The following is a 15,850-nucleotide window of genomic DNA, read 5'->3' as shown; positions in this document are numbered from 1 at the left end:
TCTTGCCGATTTCCATCACACCGTAAAAAACATAACGTAGGACCGCATCCTGGCCGAAACAGTAATATTTAATCAAGAGCAAATTTTCATTATGTCGTAAGTAACATTCGCACCAATCCGAGAAAAATAAAGTTTTGTTTTGATGACCGAAAAGTTATTCCTATTTCCAAGTAAACACATATAATCTCATAGTGATAGCAATGTTTAACATATTTAGCAGGGTTTTAATCATACAAATGCAAATCGCTAGCTTTCATGCTAAAAAATGGTTTTTGAGTCAAAAGTTATTATACGTCGTTTGGTGGCCCCTATTGTTACTTAAGTCAAAGTGTATTTACCAGGATATTCGGGAGAATTATCAATTACATCTCCTTTCGTGCAGCCCATTCATCATTTTAGGACTACCGAAATCATCTTAGCAACAAACAGTTCGATTTATTCACTTTAATAATGAAAAAGCAAAACGACGAACGTACACTTTTCACGGGTTTCTCAGCACTGTTACTTAAGTCAAACGGCATCTCCATAGAAATTGGGTGACTTAAGTAACATTGAAAACTATTTTGATCGGAAGGTGATTACGTCAAAAAGCAATTTGACTGGCAAATAAATTTAAAAATTGGATTTGATCCTATATTCGGACAGTATATAGTGTAATAGCAGGAGAATCGATTGACACTGATAGCTCGACTTTGTTTACCTTTGTTACATTCGACGTAATGAAAATTTGCTCTTGTAATAATATATTGTTATTAATGTTTCAATCAACCATCAATAGTGACGTCTCAATGCAGAAATTGTGAAGAAAATAAATTTGAAATGCCGAAAACCTTGATTTATGAGGTCTTATTTTTATAAAAACTAGCTTTTCAATACCACAAAATGATATATTTTTTTTAAGACTTCGATTCGGAGAGAAGTTTCTAGAATGCTTCATAGGAATACCACCATGCATGGATTCATGGTGAGAGAAGATTGAAATGTTTTCATTTTCAAGATATATTGAGGGTGGCACTCTTGCCCCGGGTGACCTTCTTGCCCCCAGTTCTCCTACCTAGGTTGAACGGGACTCAAATTGTTTGGTATTTTTTTCACATACAAAAATTTTCTTGATCAGTGAGATTTTTGAAAGAACGATAAAAATAAACACCATTTTCGAGGTTAACTCAAAAGTGACGAAACATCATGCACATGTGATGCAGTTTACCTCCCCCAAGGGAAAAAAACGTTCTTTTACAGTTCTACCGACAAACGACATCCGACGGCAGCGGGAATCTTTTTTCCTCATTTTTATATTGTTAATAAATTTACATTTAAACAAATACAATTAAGTTACACAGCATTGTTGTCTACCTTACACTTCCTTTCTTTTTCTTATCGCGGCCTACTATACCTTTCCCTTGCCCTCTCTTTTCCCCCGTGCTGAACTCTTTGTATATCATACAGATTATTTTTTTTTGTTTTCTTCGAAAGCAACCAAAACAGGGGGGCCGCAGAGATATTCTCAAGCTTGGCTGCAAACAGATTTTAGCTGTCCCCTAATATCAGAAGAAGCTGACTGCGCCCCGCGTGGAATCATTTTCGTTTTAACTGGAACGAACCTAACATTCCCGTTGGTGTCATCTTCCCCCACCCTCTCTGGAAGGAGGAAGGGAGGAAGAAAGGACAGCACGCACATTTTTGTATGCTCTTGATTTTTTGTTTAGTAATAATAGTTGTAATCAATTTGATTGATTTCTCGGTTTTCTCTTCAACCTTACCAGCTAAATAAATTTGCTTTTTGTTCTGCTAATTTTACTATTTTTTTTTTGTGTTTGCTTCGGATGTTGACCACCTGCGAGTGTGGCGCGCGAGAGGTGTGCTCCGTGTAATTCGAACTCATTACCATGCGCAAAGTTTTTTTTTTGTAGAGGGCTCACCTCGATTGAATTGCCACGTCCATCCACCACGTTCCTGCTTACGGCTTCCTATGTATATGTTGGTTTTTTTGTTTTATTCAATAAAAGAGACATTTCACTAAACACTAAATACTTGTTTATCTCATTTACTCAGAGTTTGTTTGCTTTAAATTAGTTTACCTTTAAATTTGTATAGATTTTCTTGCTCACATTCATTAATAACTAGAATTTTAAATGTACTTCCTTTTCAGATTTTCCATTCTTTTATAATAATTAATATATATATAAATTTTAATATTTTGGATTCACTTGTCTGCGCCACTATTATAGTGTGGGTGTGAACCGGGTTTCGGTTCACTTTCGTGAGTTTCGCCTAACGTGAAACACTATGAATGAATGCGTTGATTTTTTTTGTTTGTTCACGCTTTGTGTGACTGAAAATGTGCAATAGTAAATGTAAGATTTCCAATAGTAAAATTTCACTAGTGGAACGGTGTGTGTGTGTGTGTGTTTTTACACTGATAAAAGGAAAAAAGTGTGTGGTTCATTCTTTGTTTTTTTTTAGAGGTTTTACAAACCGACAACGAACGTGAATAAGACCATCAAGAGCGTTTAAAGTGTGGTTTTGTGTGTTTCTATGAGTGAGTAACATTGGGTTACTGCTGTTTGCTGCTTTCCTCCTTTGTGTGCTATTTCTCAATGCGTCTATGAATGATTTTACGTTGCGTGTTTGTTTTGTTTCGGTTGGGTTTACTGCCGGCACTCAGACAACACGTGCAACTGCGGCGGCGGCGCCGCCGGATGAGTTTTACTTGCCTGGGTGAGATGACTGTATGTCCGGGGTTGCGGCGAGATGCATTAGATCTTTTGACGCTTGACTGCCGTCGGTGCGTCGTACTCATCGCTATCGTACTCGACCTGGTCGTCGTCTTCGTACACGTCGGTGCCATGCTGATCGGTGACCACGCCGCCACTGGCGTATGCCGTATACTGATGCTGGTAGGACGAGTTCTGGGAACCTGGAAAGGCGAAAGACAAGTGTTGACCGTCAGGTTGGGGTTACAATGTTCGTATACAAGTCTGTTACTTTCAGCTGTTGTTGCGGATACAGTTGAAATTATATAAGCTACGTGAAAATCTTACAGATATTCAGGGATCTTCGTATAAGTTGACAGAATTTATCAGGAGTTCGCAAAACTACCCACCGGTCCAGTGAACTTCATAGAGGCTTAATGAACTACCGATAAGATCGATAGATTGGAAAGGAACAGGGAGCTTGATTTGAACTTATATCGCTGTGAAGCAACTGTAAACTCTAGAGGGAATGTATATCTGCAACTGTAATCACTTCGATTTTGTTTGCTAGCCTGGTTAAAATGTCATATTTCTTTATCATAAAGAAAAATCGTCCAGCTCAATCCTTTGTAAGGGTAAGAGGTGGGACAATCATCATCAACTGAGCTTAAGCTTACGAAACTTTGTGGTAATACATGATCCTCCGTAAGAGTTCAAGAAACTTTTTGGATTTTAAGAGAACTTCTACGTATTTTAAATAAGATATCAATGAAATCCTCTGGATATTTTTTTCGTTGATCAAGTGTTATTGAAAAGATCTTCAAATGTCGTCCTTTAGGTATTCTCCCAAAATGGCTCATTGATCAGCAAGTATTCAAAAGATCTTCAGCTCTCCAGCTCCAGAGGTTTCAGTTAAGTCCTGTGGATATTCAGGTCGAAAGTGTATTATCAACATCATCGATCAAACGATTTTCGAACAGAAATTGGTGTGTGGAAGGAAGTGTATGTATGTGTTTGGTTCGTCGGCTCCCTCCTTCGGATGACAGCATGGCGTTGCAGCTCTGGTTGTCCTCGTGCAACACCACTGGCCCATCGACGACCTCACCTATGTCCCCTATTAGCTTCAACAGCCAGAGAAGCTCCTGACTAGACTCGGATAGCGCAACGTACTCAGCTTTTGTAGACGACAGGCTGACACATTGCTGTTTCCTAGCGACCCAGCTGTTTTGGACCACCTCCGAGCTTAAAAACGAACCCGGAGTTTGATTTTCGATCCGTTTTGTCACCAACCCAGTCTGCATCCCCGAGCAAAGTCCAGCATCAAAATGACAGCAAATTGAAATCAAGTTTTGATATCAACATCAAACTGAAATCCTAATTTGATTTCAGTTTGCAATTGATAAATTTTGTTTTCATTTTGCTGTACATTTGCTCTTCAAAAATATGTTGTTGTGGGTTTGTTTTCATTGAATTAGCATAACATTAAATTGATTACTTGTTTTGTTATCAACAGGAAAAATTGATATCAAATTGAGTTTTCAGTTTGCTCTCACTGATAGCAGAAATAGTTTTCAATGTGATGTCACAGGAAGATTTGTTTGCTCTCAATTTTGATATTTTAACCGTTAAAACGACCAAAACGACAGCAACCTGAGCAATCATTATCAGCGAAATCACAACATCAACTTTAGATTTCAATTTGATCTCAAACTTTGCTCGGGTCCACACCGCCTTCGAGACCGCCGGTTGCGCCAAGCTCAAGCTTCAAGTCAGTTGTTGCGTTGAGGTACCGTAAAGTCCTCTTCGCCTCGGACCAATCCGTTTCGGTAAGTTGGCTCACCTTTCGTCCCAGAATAGACGCAGCAATTGCAATATTGGGTCTGGTGCACACCGCAACGTACAGCAAAGCACCGACCAGACTCTGGTAACGCTCGCCGGATGGCATACACTCCTCCTCCTTTTGCTTCACGTTTGGATACCCAGGAACTATGGGTATTTCCGATGGCTTCGCTTGGCCAATGTCAATCTTCCGAATGTAAGCTGATTGGTTCAACAAGAAACTGCCGGAACACGTTTGCTCCACCTGTATGCCGAGGTAGTTGGTGATACCCCCCAGGCAGGTGAGCCTGAATCGTTTCGACAGGTAGATAGTAGATCCTCTCGTATTCGTTGTTGTCGGGACTCACATTCAACATATCGTCGACGTACAACAATATGAACGATAATTGATTATCGATGCATGTACCCAAGCTGCTTCAACGTTTCCATGATTTTCTGGTTCCAGATACGACCCGCTTGCTTCAGCCCGTATATGCTAAGCTTCAACAAACACACCTCCTCCTCAGATCCTACTTGATAGCCCATTGGTTGCTTCATGGAAATGGTCTGGGTGAGGTCTCCGTGCAGGTATGCTGACTTCACATCGATGTGCTTGACTTGCAGGGATCGACGGTGCCGAACTACTGACTGTATCCCTGTGCTACGAGTCGTACTTTGTAGTGGATCACTTGGCCAGACTCATCCAGCTTCTTCTTGAAGATCCATTTGCTTCGGACTGGTTTTTGTTTCGATGGCAGCTTCACGATCTCCCATGTCGAGTTTTCTTGAAGGATTGCGAATTCCACATCCATTTCCTGGCTGCGTATAACTTCATCATAGGTACGGGATTCATCATGCTGATTGGACACCAGTCGGGTGGTTTCTTGATACCGCAACGGTAACACACCTTTGTTTTCACGGCTGGACCGTCGAACATCCTCGGCTTCGTCTTCGATGGCAGTGTCAAAATCCTCCCCGGCGCTGAAGGATTCATCAGAGAACCCTTCGAAATCGTCTTCATCGGATTTCGAAAGCTCCAACTAGAATTTATCGGCTGTAGCAACGGGTTTCTCATCATCCTACGGTTTCCCGAACCTCATCTGCTGGAATGAACCTAGCATCTCGAGATACGACGAGCTTGTTCGTCGCTAGATCCAGGAAACGGTAGCCCTTGTGCTGTTGCGAATAACCGACGAAGGTCATTTTCATCGACTTGGGGTCCAATTTCGTACGCTTCTCTTTTGGGACCCACACGAAGGCTTGTGATCCGAACAATCGAAGATCGGTGGCATTCTGGCATCAAGCAGCATGCACCTTCCCATCTCAACTAACGAACGTTTTTTCCTTTCAGCTACTCCATTCTACTGGGGCGTGTGGCTGGTACTAAATTGCTGCCGAATGCCCTCTTGACGACACAAATTCTCTAGCTGCTGGTTCTTCACCACCTTGGTCCGATCGAATTACTTTCGGTGACCTGCCGAACGTTGTCTTCATCTCCTGCACATATTGCTTGATGTAATCAACTGCTTGCGCCTTTTTCTTCAAAAAATACACCATCGAGTACCGCGTGAAGTCATCGGTAATCGCCATGAAGTACCGACAACCAGCTGGCGTTGGTGTGTTCATCGGTCCGCATCCAATTTCTTGGGGAAAGGAAACCGGGCAAACTTGCCCTCTAAACAACACTCGCACACAGCTTTAACACCGCAACTCACTATCTTGATCCCGGTAGCCAGATTATTCGATTCCAACTCGGCGACTGCTTCTGGGTCTCTGTGGCCGAACTTCCGGTGCCACGCGTGCTGCCAATGTTCCGAGTGACTATTGCCGTTGGCCATATGCGCTCCGTGGGTGATCTGAAGGTTGTACAAACTGCCAGATACCGAGCCAAGAGCTATAACCTTGCTACCCTTGGAAATGCGACATCCTGTATCGTCGAAAATGACAGTGCCGCCCTTCTTCGTTGCAGATCGTACAGAGAACAGATTCGATTCAAGATCAGGGACAAACAGCGCATCATTGAGGAGGATCATGCTGTTGATATTTCCTTCTTCACCAACGCACTGAATACGACACATACCTTTTGCAGCCGATTTGGTCTTCATTCCATTCGCCAGCACGATGTCTTCGGAGACGGACTCGTCCAGTGATTCGAAAAACTCGTTGCGCCAGAAACAACCACCCACAAGTTGACGTCGCTGCCTATGGTTGCCATGAAAGCATACTCGTCGGAACCGCTTCGAATTGCCTTCGCCTTCGTAGGTCTGCTGGCTTGCTTCGAATCATATTTCTTTGGTGGTTCTGCATTCTGCTTGTGGCCAACTTTATGACAATGGTGGCAAACGATTTGCCCATTCGTACCTGCATTCAGTACCGAATGTGCACCACCGGCACAATTACGCTTCGCTACCTCGTCCACCAGCTTCGTCTTGACTGAAAGGTCAGCATCAGAACGGCTTTCCAGTGCCGTTGTAAGCGGATTGAAAGAATCCGGCATGCTTCGAAGGACCATCATCGCAACGTGCAAATTAGCATCCAGCACCTGGCCTGCTATCGACAGCCGTTCGAATAGATCTTGCATCTCGGTGATGTGCTTGTCCCTGCTGGCCAAGATCGAGATTGCCAATCCTGCTTCGCCGATGAATCTACGTTCGTTAGCCGAGAAATGCCAGCGACTCCTGAATCTCAAGAGGGACACTGCAATGATTGAGAAGACAGGAAACAAGCCAACCGTATTTGCGGCGAAACAGCCTCCAAGAACCAAGAGCAACCCCCAGCCGCAATCCGAAACTCCGAATTCGCCATGTTGTAGATGCGGGGAAATGCATTATTCAAAGAATTGCACGTTTATCCAGCATGAGTTCAAATCTTGCAAGAAAGTCAGTCACAGGGAAGGATATTGTGCAACTTCAAATCTTCTCGGAAGAAGGAAAAGCGCAATCAGACAACAGCGAATGCAGCGAAGGGGCATCCACTCCGTGAACCTAGTCAGCATCGCACATAGAAGGAAATTTGTCACTGTTGAATTAAACGGAATACCAGCGAGACTACAGTTAGATAGTGCTGCAGACATCAGTGTGATTTCAGTGGACGTCTACAAGCTACTGGGTAACCTGACTGGTGATGATATGGGCCTCAAGCTGAAGTTCTCGTGTACCATCATGCTCACCGACGTTGTCAAGCGAGGAAGGTGTTTCGTCTTCAGAGGAAACGACCTGAATCTGTTCGGAGCTGAGTGGATCGAGCTTTTTGGACTATGGGATGTGCGGTTTAACGCGGTATGCAACCAAGTTTCCATGAAGTCACATCCGATGTCGACAGAGTTGGTGAACCGTTTCAAAGAGAAGGACAGCAACGTATTAAGCGAACATCTTGGACTCTGTACGACGAAAAAGGTGTCATTTACGCTCAAGCCTGGAGTCAAGCCGATCTTACGTCAAAAGTACCGTACGCTTCTGTGAAGCTGAATTGGACCGTCTACAAAGCCTAGGGATCACCTCACCGGTCTTTTATTCTAAGTGGGCAGCTCCGATCGTATCCGAACGCAAAACAACGGCAGCGTATTCCACTGGGCTGAACGATGCGCTGGAGTCCAATCACCATCCGTTGCCGATATTTTTGCTAAATTGACCGATAAGATTTTCACACAGATTGATTTGTTGGATGCCTAACTTCAAGTAGATGTCTGCGAGGATTCGGGAAAGATGCTGACAATTAACACGCAGCTCAATCGTTTATCACCGGGAGTCAAGACAGCACCTGGTGAGTTCGAAAGCATTGTTGACAGCATGATTGCGGGCTTGGAGGATACGAGCTGTTACCTGGACGACATCATTGTGGCAAGCAGCTCACTGGAGGAGCACATTGAGCAGTTTGATCACCTGTTCAATCGCATCCAGGAGTACGGGCTCCATTTGAAGATCGAGAAGAGCAGCTTTTTCATGCAGCAGATCAAATAATTGGGTTTCATTATTGATATACATGGAATTCGTCCTGACCCTGAAAAAGTCAAGCCGATTGTCAACACACTGACAAACCGACATGCAACTTAAACTTAACTATTGATCCGAGAATCCGTAACGGCCGATCAAAATGTGCAGCAATCCCATCTGTCAAAACCATAGAAATTTTGTATCTAGATAAAAATAATTTGTCCGGAATAGATTGCACTCATAAATTTTGTACGCGTGTTCGTGGTTAGGATAAACATTTTCCGCGAACACGACGGCAGATGTCAGTGTTGTGCCTTGATCAGAAATTTCATGGAAATTTCATTCATGTCGGTTTGTCGGTGGTCAACATGCCAGTGCCCCATGATGTCCAAACACTTCGCTCATTGGTGCAATCGCAGTTTACCATGCTTTCCGAACTCTAACGAATGCCGAGAAGAATTAAGGCTCAAGGAGAAAAGGAAGGACTAGCCCTGATTTTCACTTGCACCAAGTTCCATCGTTTTATTTTCAGCAGACGATTCACACTACGTCATCGCCAGCATGCAGCTCGAAACAGATGTCCGTTGTCTGCAAGCGGAATCCGTTGCAGCTTTGCCAGTAACCCATCAGACGATTCAATACGAGACAAAGCAAGACCTAACGCTCCAGTTTGATCTTCAACAACTTCGTGAAGACTGGTCACACAAATCATCCGGGAGATTCAGCAATTCTACAAACGACGGGAATTGTTATACAGTTGCATCTTGTTCATGGACAGAATCGCCATTGCTGCATTGTTGCTGTTGCTAGGAGTTATGTCTACTGGCCAAACATCGATGCTGACATTGAAGACTACGTTCCGAAATGTTCCCGTTGTGCTGCTGCGTCAAAAGCTCCAGTTAAAACCATTCTTTCCTCATGGTCCATTCCAACTCAACCATGGTCACGTCTTCACTTGGAGTATGCTGAACCACTGCGAGGATAGTTCTTTCTGGTGATCGTGGAAAAACGGCCAGAGATCTTCGCAGTCAACAACTCTACAGCTTCAACAACCGTGAGTAAACTTCGCGAGTGCATTGCAAGATTTGGTTGTCCACTCTCCTTGGATACGGATAACACGGGACACATTTTGATCATGAGCTTTTCGCTTAATTTTGCCGAGTCAAAACGCCACCATTCCACCCGCAGTCAAACGGACAAACAGAGCGATCCATGTACACACTAGAGTGAGCTCTATTGAAGATCGGCGGGGATAACATGGATGCTGCACTACACATTTTTTTGCAAACCTATCGCTACACACCGAATGATGTTATGCCCGACAACAAGTCACCTGCTGAATCATTGCTGGGGAGGAAAGTTCGCACAATTTTGGACCTAATGATGCAATCAAGGCAATACTGAAATTCATCTACGGATCGAGAAGCATTGACGATCCAAGACGTCGAGACGGCTTATTCGATAGCATGCAAACCAATTGCGAGCGCGAGTACCAGCTGACGAACCAGAAGTTCAAGTCTATCCCACTTTACCACAACATGTGTTGTTGGACGAATTTGGCATGAACAGTTCTACGGAAAAGCAGATACTGGCCCATTAGAAGAAGTACTATCCAAGGGGTCAACCTTCAGTTTTAAACGCCCCAGGACCATCAGGGCTATCTCGAAGCGTTCATGAGCATGAGCGGATTGTTCGGAAAAGAGGACTACCACCAGCGCGACAACCATTTGGAAATGGAAATGACGTCTTCAATCCTTATTTGAGTTCTACGACCTCTATTAAGGGGGAGATGTTAGCAAGCCATGACAAAATTATAATTTTTCACTGTCAGAGTTTCAGTGTTAACTCGGCTGTCCACAGAAGCAGACCACCATCAATGTGTGTCACGCGATCGTCTGTTTACTCGGCAGCAACCATTGTGTGGTCCTTCTCATTGTTCTTCATCAGCAGTTCTTTCAGTCGATGCGTCGTTGACTTTGGAAAGCAACCGTTTCGTGATGAATGTGTGAGTGCTGACCACGTTTTGCGCCCATTGCTGCAATGGAAGCGCTTTGACCCCCGTTGGCGAATCTGCCATACAATGAAATCACTGGAAGCGACTGTATTGTATAATGAACAAGAATCCTCAGCTCTGTAAAGTTAATTCGGTTGAGCCTTATCAAATAAATTTATAAACAAATAAAAACACTGTCAGAGTTTATAAATAATTCTTATGCCGCGGACAAACTATGAGCATGAGCATTATTTCAGGCGTAACATTTGATAACGGCACAGAAGCTTTTGTAAACAAAACTTATAAGGCCCCTTACACGCGAACCGAAGAACGCCCACGTAAACCAACATCATCGGGTGTATTGGTAATTGTATTGGTTTGCGTGGGCGTACTTCAGTTCGCGTGTAAAGGGCCTTACCACTTTTGGTTACAAAAGTGTTTGTGTCGTTATCAAATGTTACGCCTGATTTGTATAATAAACTCAAGAGGTATGTAACTCTGCACACCTTAATATAAGCCGAAGGATTTAGCTGTGCCATGCGCTATGCCGAAAGTGAAGAAGTAGGCCGAATTATGCCAATATCCCATGAGTTTGGCAACCCTGAAGTTATAATGTCATTTGTGATTGTTTTAGCATTTTCATTTTCGGAGCGGGAGGAGAAAGAGAAACTTGACATTATTAAACGTTTACGGTGTTCAAGCAATCTCAGTCGATCCACAAGATTCTGACTCGAATTGGAATTACCGATTGCTTTCAGATTGCAGAAACGAAGCCGTAACGCGATCGATAGAGGTAGAAAATGACACCGGCATCCTTTGAAATCCTATGCAACTAAAGAAAACAACGAACTCGAATGGACGGAAAGATGAACGACGGTCATGTAATCGACGCGTCGAGTACCTAGTGCGGACTTAAAGCCATCCCTTCAAGCAGATCACTCGTAATCTCTGCGGATTGAAATGTGGAAATTTGTGTCGCACAGTGTAGTTGGCTCATCTGCACGCCCCTTGCTAAAGAGAAAATTGCTTACGGTCGTCAAGCGGGAATCGCTGAGCGCACCGAAACTCATTCTGCAGCGAGCCGAATTGTCTAAATTCAGCAAGGCTTTACAATTGACCGATCGGTAGGCCACCCATCGCACCGGAGCCTCAGTGAATCTCCGTGCAAATCAAATGGAGAGTCACCTCACTAGCGACAGAGAGTCACACGACTCGTAGAATACACATGGGAGAGAGTCACACCACACGACGTGATTGTTGTCATTTCACGAATGACAGAGAGTCACACTATTCTAGGAATAGGCCTGAATAACAAGCAATAATATCTGAGGAAATACTTAAGGGAGAAAGCGAGAAAAATTCCATACCGGAAGATCCTCGGCAAAATCGATATTCAAACCTGGCCGAAAACCCTTATGATAATCGTTTTGTCTTTATTGATTATTCGGTGATGGGTCATGAAGCCGAAGTACGTTAGGCTGATGTACATTTATCAGTTATTCTACATAACAAACTTGTAAATGTAGCTCGACTCTCATAAATTATCCTGCCCTATCCTTCGTTCCAATCGCATGAAGCAGGATATTTTGTCGGTCGTTCCCGTTTTGGTTATGTCTTTCTTGTAGACTTTGCGCAACTGTGTCAGGAACATGTCCACTTGTAACAAATCAATATTTTCAAAGGCTGTTTGGAAGAAAGAATCTAATCTACTTAGGCATACAGTCACTCTTTCCGGAAGTCTACTAGACTACCGTTGAAAACAGACTTCTTCAACATTTCAATTAGGCACCGTTCAGAAGAGATTCGTCCCTACAGAGATATGTACCTATGTACTGCGAACATGCAAAATTATGGCCTACAATGGGTACATATATTTCCCGGCGCGATTTGCGATTTCCCGCATTTTTCCCGGCAAATCTGAATTCCCGGTTTTTTTTCGGGTAGATGGATACCCTGTAATTAGAAAGGACTCCAATGATCTTGAGCCTGTTTAGCAATTCTCAGCTACCAAAGATTCTCAATTATCTTAGCACTGCCTCGGTTCATTGTACGAGTGGCGCTGATTACTTGTCGGTCAAATTTGTGTAAAATTGAGGGGCTCTACAACAGTTACAACGTTAAACTTGAAGAGTCTAAAAAATCCGAAAGCTCGCTCAATGCTATTTTATTATAGTTTCAATAACACATACTCTTGCACGAGTGTATGTCATGAAAAGATAAGCTCAGGCCGGAGCTAACGATATGTTGAAATAAATCAGAGCAGACATTCTCTGTTGAACCTCCAAACGTAACAGTGCAAATTATTTACCAAAGAATTTAGGAACACCCTGTAGTATCCCCCACTAGAATAGAACACCTCACGCTATGTCTGAAGACACTTTTTTTGCAACATTCATGTACCTCAGTTTTATCTTCACAGGAAGTTAGTTTTGATCCTAACAATCAAATCTGCGAAGATTTTAAAATATTTCATCTTGGGTTTTTTGAGAAAAAGTGTTTTGAAGTTTACATAGCTGTTCACAAAGGCATATACCGACTATTGATGATACAAAACTGTTACAGATCGAAACAAATTCAGCTGAAAATGATTCAAAAGGGGATTAAAGTTGTCAAAACACTAAGTTTCAATGATACAGTAAGATTCCCTCTTCGGTACCGTCAGATATCGTAACAATGTCATGATCTCAGAATGTTTAAATTAATAAAAGAAATTAAAACAATGGTTTAGTCTCTAAATTTACTATTATTGAGCCATTCCATTGCAAAACGATATAGTGGTTCTCAGAATTTGGTAGGAAAATGGTAGTTTTGAACCTTATCGTAAAATATTTTTTTTTTCATTTTGTCATTAGAGTGACTATTTTAACGTTAGGGTAGTCCAAAAAACTTTTATTTTTTATTTTATTTTTTCAAAAATTACTTTTTAAAAAAATTATAGCTTTTGAACAACTGGGCCAATTTTAAAGATCAAAATATCAAATGAAAGGTAATTAAAAGTACTTCTAATGATGCAATATAACAATATTAAAAAAATGGGATTTTATATTTGAAAACATTGATTGTATTCGTTTATTATGGTTTTCATGGTTTGTAGATAGAGGGTCCAATGTGTTTTTATATTTTTCCTTAAAAATTTAGGTTTTTTTACACAACATATCGAAAAATCAGCGATGTGTTGTTTTTCATTAGCTGATGATTAAAATTTCATCCTTCAAAAACTGCACGATTATCAGGTAATGGCGTTTTTCAAGCACCTACAATGGCGACCAGTGAATCCAAATTGCGTGTGCTGAGTCGCATTTGCAGCAGCCACCATATTGCGTTATTGGAATCATTCTTGGCCGCGTTGTCTTTCATCATAGCTGATTTGAGGCCCGGCTGGATAGTTTCACGGCCGGTATGTCTCATTAGAGTGATGCAAAATTTGAAATTTTCGCTCCACAATACTTAAACGATTCCAAATCGGATACTGACTAACCTCTCAAAATTTGAACCCATTTGGTGAGAAACTGAGATGACACAAACCATTTGAAGTTTGTATGGGAATTACTATGGTAAAACCAAGATTTTTGTTCATGTCAATCTAATAATTCACCATACCGGTCTGCTTTAAATGCTTTCAACTGTAATGTAGTTATCAATGGTTCAATGCGCTGATGTCTTATGATCATGCTCAATCAACTGCTCAGCAGGCAACATTGGAGTTTCTGGGGCGTTGAATAGGGCACAAAAATCATGGCTTCTATGTCACGCAGCAAAATACAGTGTTGCCTACAGAGCAGCTGCTTGATCATGTCATAAGTTCACCAATCTCTTAAATATTTAATAACTTTTTCCTGTCTCGTTTTACATATAAACGATCTTCAGCAAAGTTGTAGCTGAGAATATTTTCTATAAGAATGGTTATTGAACTGTTTCGCAGCTTAATATGGAAAAACACTAGAAGGCAATGAACAAAAAGTTGAGATTTCCCATAGTAATTTACATGTAAACTTCAAATGGCTTGTGCGAAGTCTGTTTCTAACCAAATGAGTTGTAACTTTGGGAGGCTAATCAGGACCCGATTTGAAACCATTTAAGCACTGTGGAGCGAAAAAGTCAAATTTTGCATCAGTCTAATGTCTCATACATTTAGCCAGTTTTAGCGTCTGTAATATAACAAAAGTATAGTTTAAAGTCATGTAAAATATAAACTTATAAAGATCACTCCTATATACTGACCTTATTAACACTCAGCTTAAGATTTTTCTTAAAACTGAGTAAATCTTCGTGAAAAATCTTAGATTTGTTTCCTGACTGTTTCAAATTTAAACGCATTGGTCTTGCTGCGACGTTTGAAAAACTAACCTAGACTAGTTTTTTGCCTGCTAACTATCTAATGCTTTTGGCAACAAAGTGATGCTTACTTTCATCTGCCAATTTGGAGAGATTCTGAAGTCTGAATTCTGAAACCTGCGTCCGACATAATTTGAAATTTTTTATCAATTTTTTTTTTCTGTGGTGTTTTTTTCTTACAAATATCTACACACCCGCACAACTTTGACTGTCGAGTTTGGTCTTCTGGACATTTATGAACCTCAATTTTCATAAACTGCTCCCTTTTTTATACCGCTAAACGGCAATGTAACATGCGTGAGCCGTACTCACAATTTTTTTAGGTGGCAAACTCTCATTGTTACGCCCTTCCACCCTGCTCATGCCCTCGATCACATTTCATAAAGGAAGCGTAAAAGAGAAAGAGATATTGCAACAAATTCTCAATATTATACCTGTTTTCTAAGACATGGAGTGGGAGTTGTTCCACCAACGACCCGATGAGACAGCTTATAGAAGTAACATTCAAATTCAAATCCCTGTTCATATGTTTTTCCTTGATTTCGTTGAACTTCGATGAAATTCTTCTAACTTTCTTGATGTTCTTTGATGTTCTTGTTTTTTTCCTGAAATTCTCAGATATTTTTCAAAATTCATAGTACTTTCCTAATGTAATTAAATTTTCCTGTGGTTCACAGACCATCCTAAAGGTTGCAAAAATTTCCTCACGTTTAAAGAACTGTTTGCAGCACATCATTGAAATTCATATAATGTTGCAATAGTTCACAGAACTCTCTTGAAGTTCGTAGAACTTACCAGGATGGCATTGAACTCCCCTGAAGCTCACAAAATGTCCCTGAAGTCTGGAGAGCGAAGCACACTTTTAAAGTTTGAAGAATTTTCCTGAAGTCTTTCCTGAAGTTCAATGAACTTCTCTGAAAGTTGTTGAATTTCTCTGCTTCTTTGGAGGAACGTATTAATAGTTTGCCGAACTTTCCAAAAATTCACTACAGTTCCCTATAGTTCGCATAATTTCCTAGAAAGTCGCTGAACCTTCCTGAAAGTTTTCTTATTCAAAATATGGGAATTGCAATGCAGCT

General features: G+C 41.6%; 1 protein-coding gene across 1 annotated transcript in view; it reads right to left on the bottom strand.

The window, feature by feature from the left end:
• Window positions 1-2,427: 2,427 nt before the first annotated feature.
• LOC135707478 (forkhead box protein K2-like) overlaps window positions 2,428-15,850 on the bottom strand; it is an 89,430-nt gene continuing 76,007 nt past the window's right edge. Inside the window, exon 7 of the mRNA XM_065229316.1 lies at window positions 2,428-2,917. Coding sequence (XP_065085388.1) covers window positions 2,757-2,917 — 161 coding nt within the window. The 3' untranslated portion in view covers window positions 2,428-2,756. The remainder of the gene's footprint in view (window positions 2,918-15,850) is intronic.

This window comes from Ochlerotatus camptorhynchus, unplaced genomic scaffold (assembly GCF_037179485.1).
Source record: "Ochlerotatus camptorhynchus isolate MF236.1 unplaced genomic scaffold, CSIRO-AGI_Acam_v1.1 ptg000313l, whole genome shotgun sequence".
Taxonomy (NCBI): Eukaryota; Metazoa; Arthropoda; class Insecta; order Diptera; family Culicidae; genus Ochlerotatus; species Ochlerotatus camptorhynchus.
This window is presented reverse-complemented; position numbering and strand designations above follow the sequence as displayed.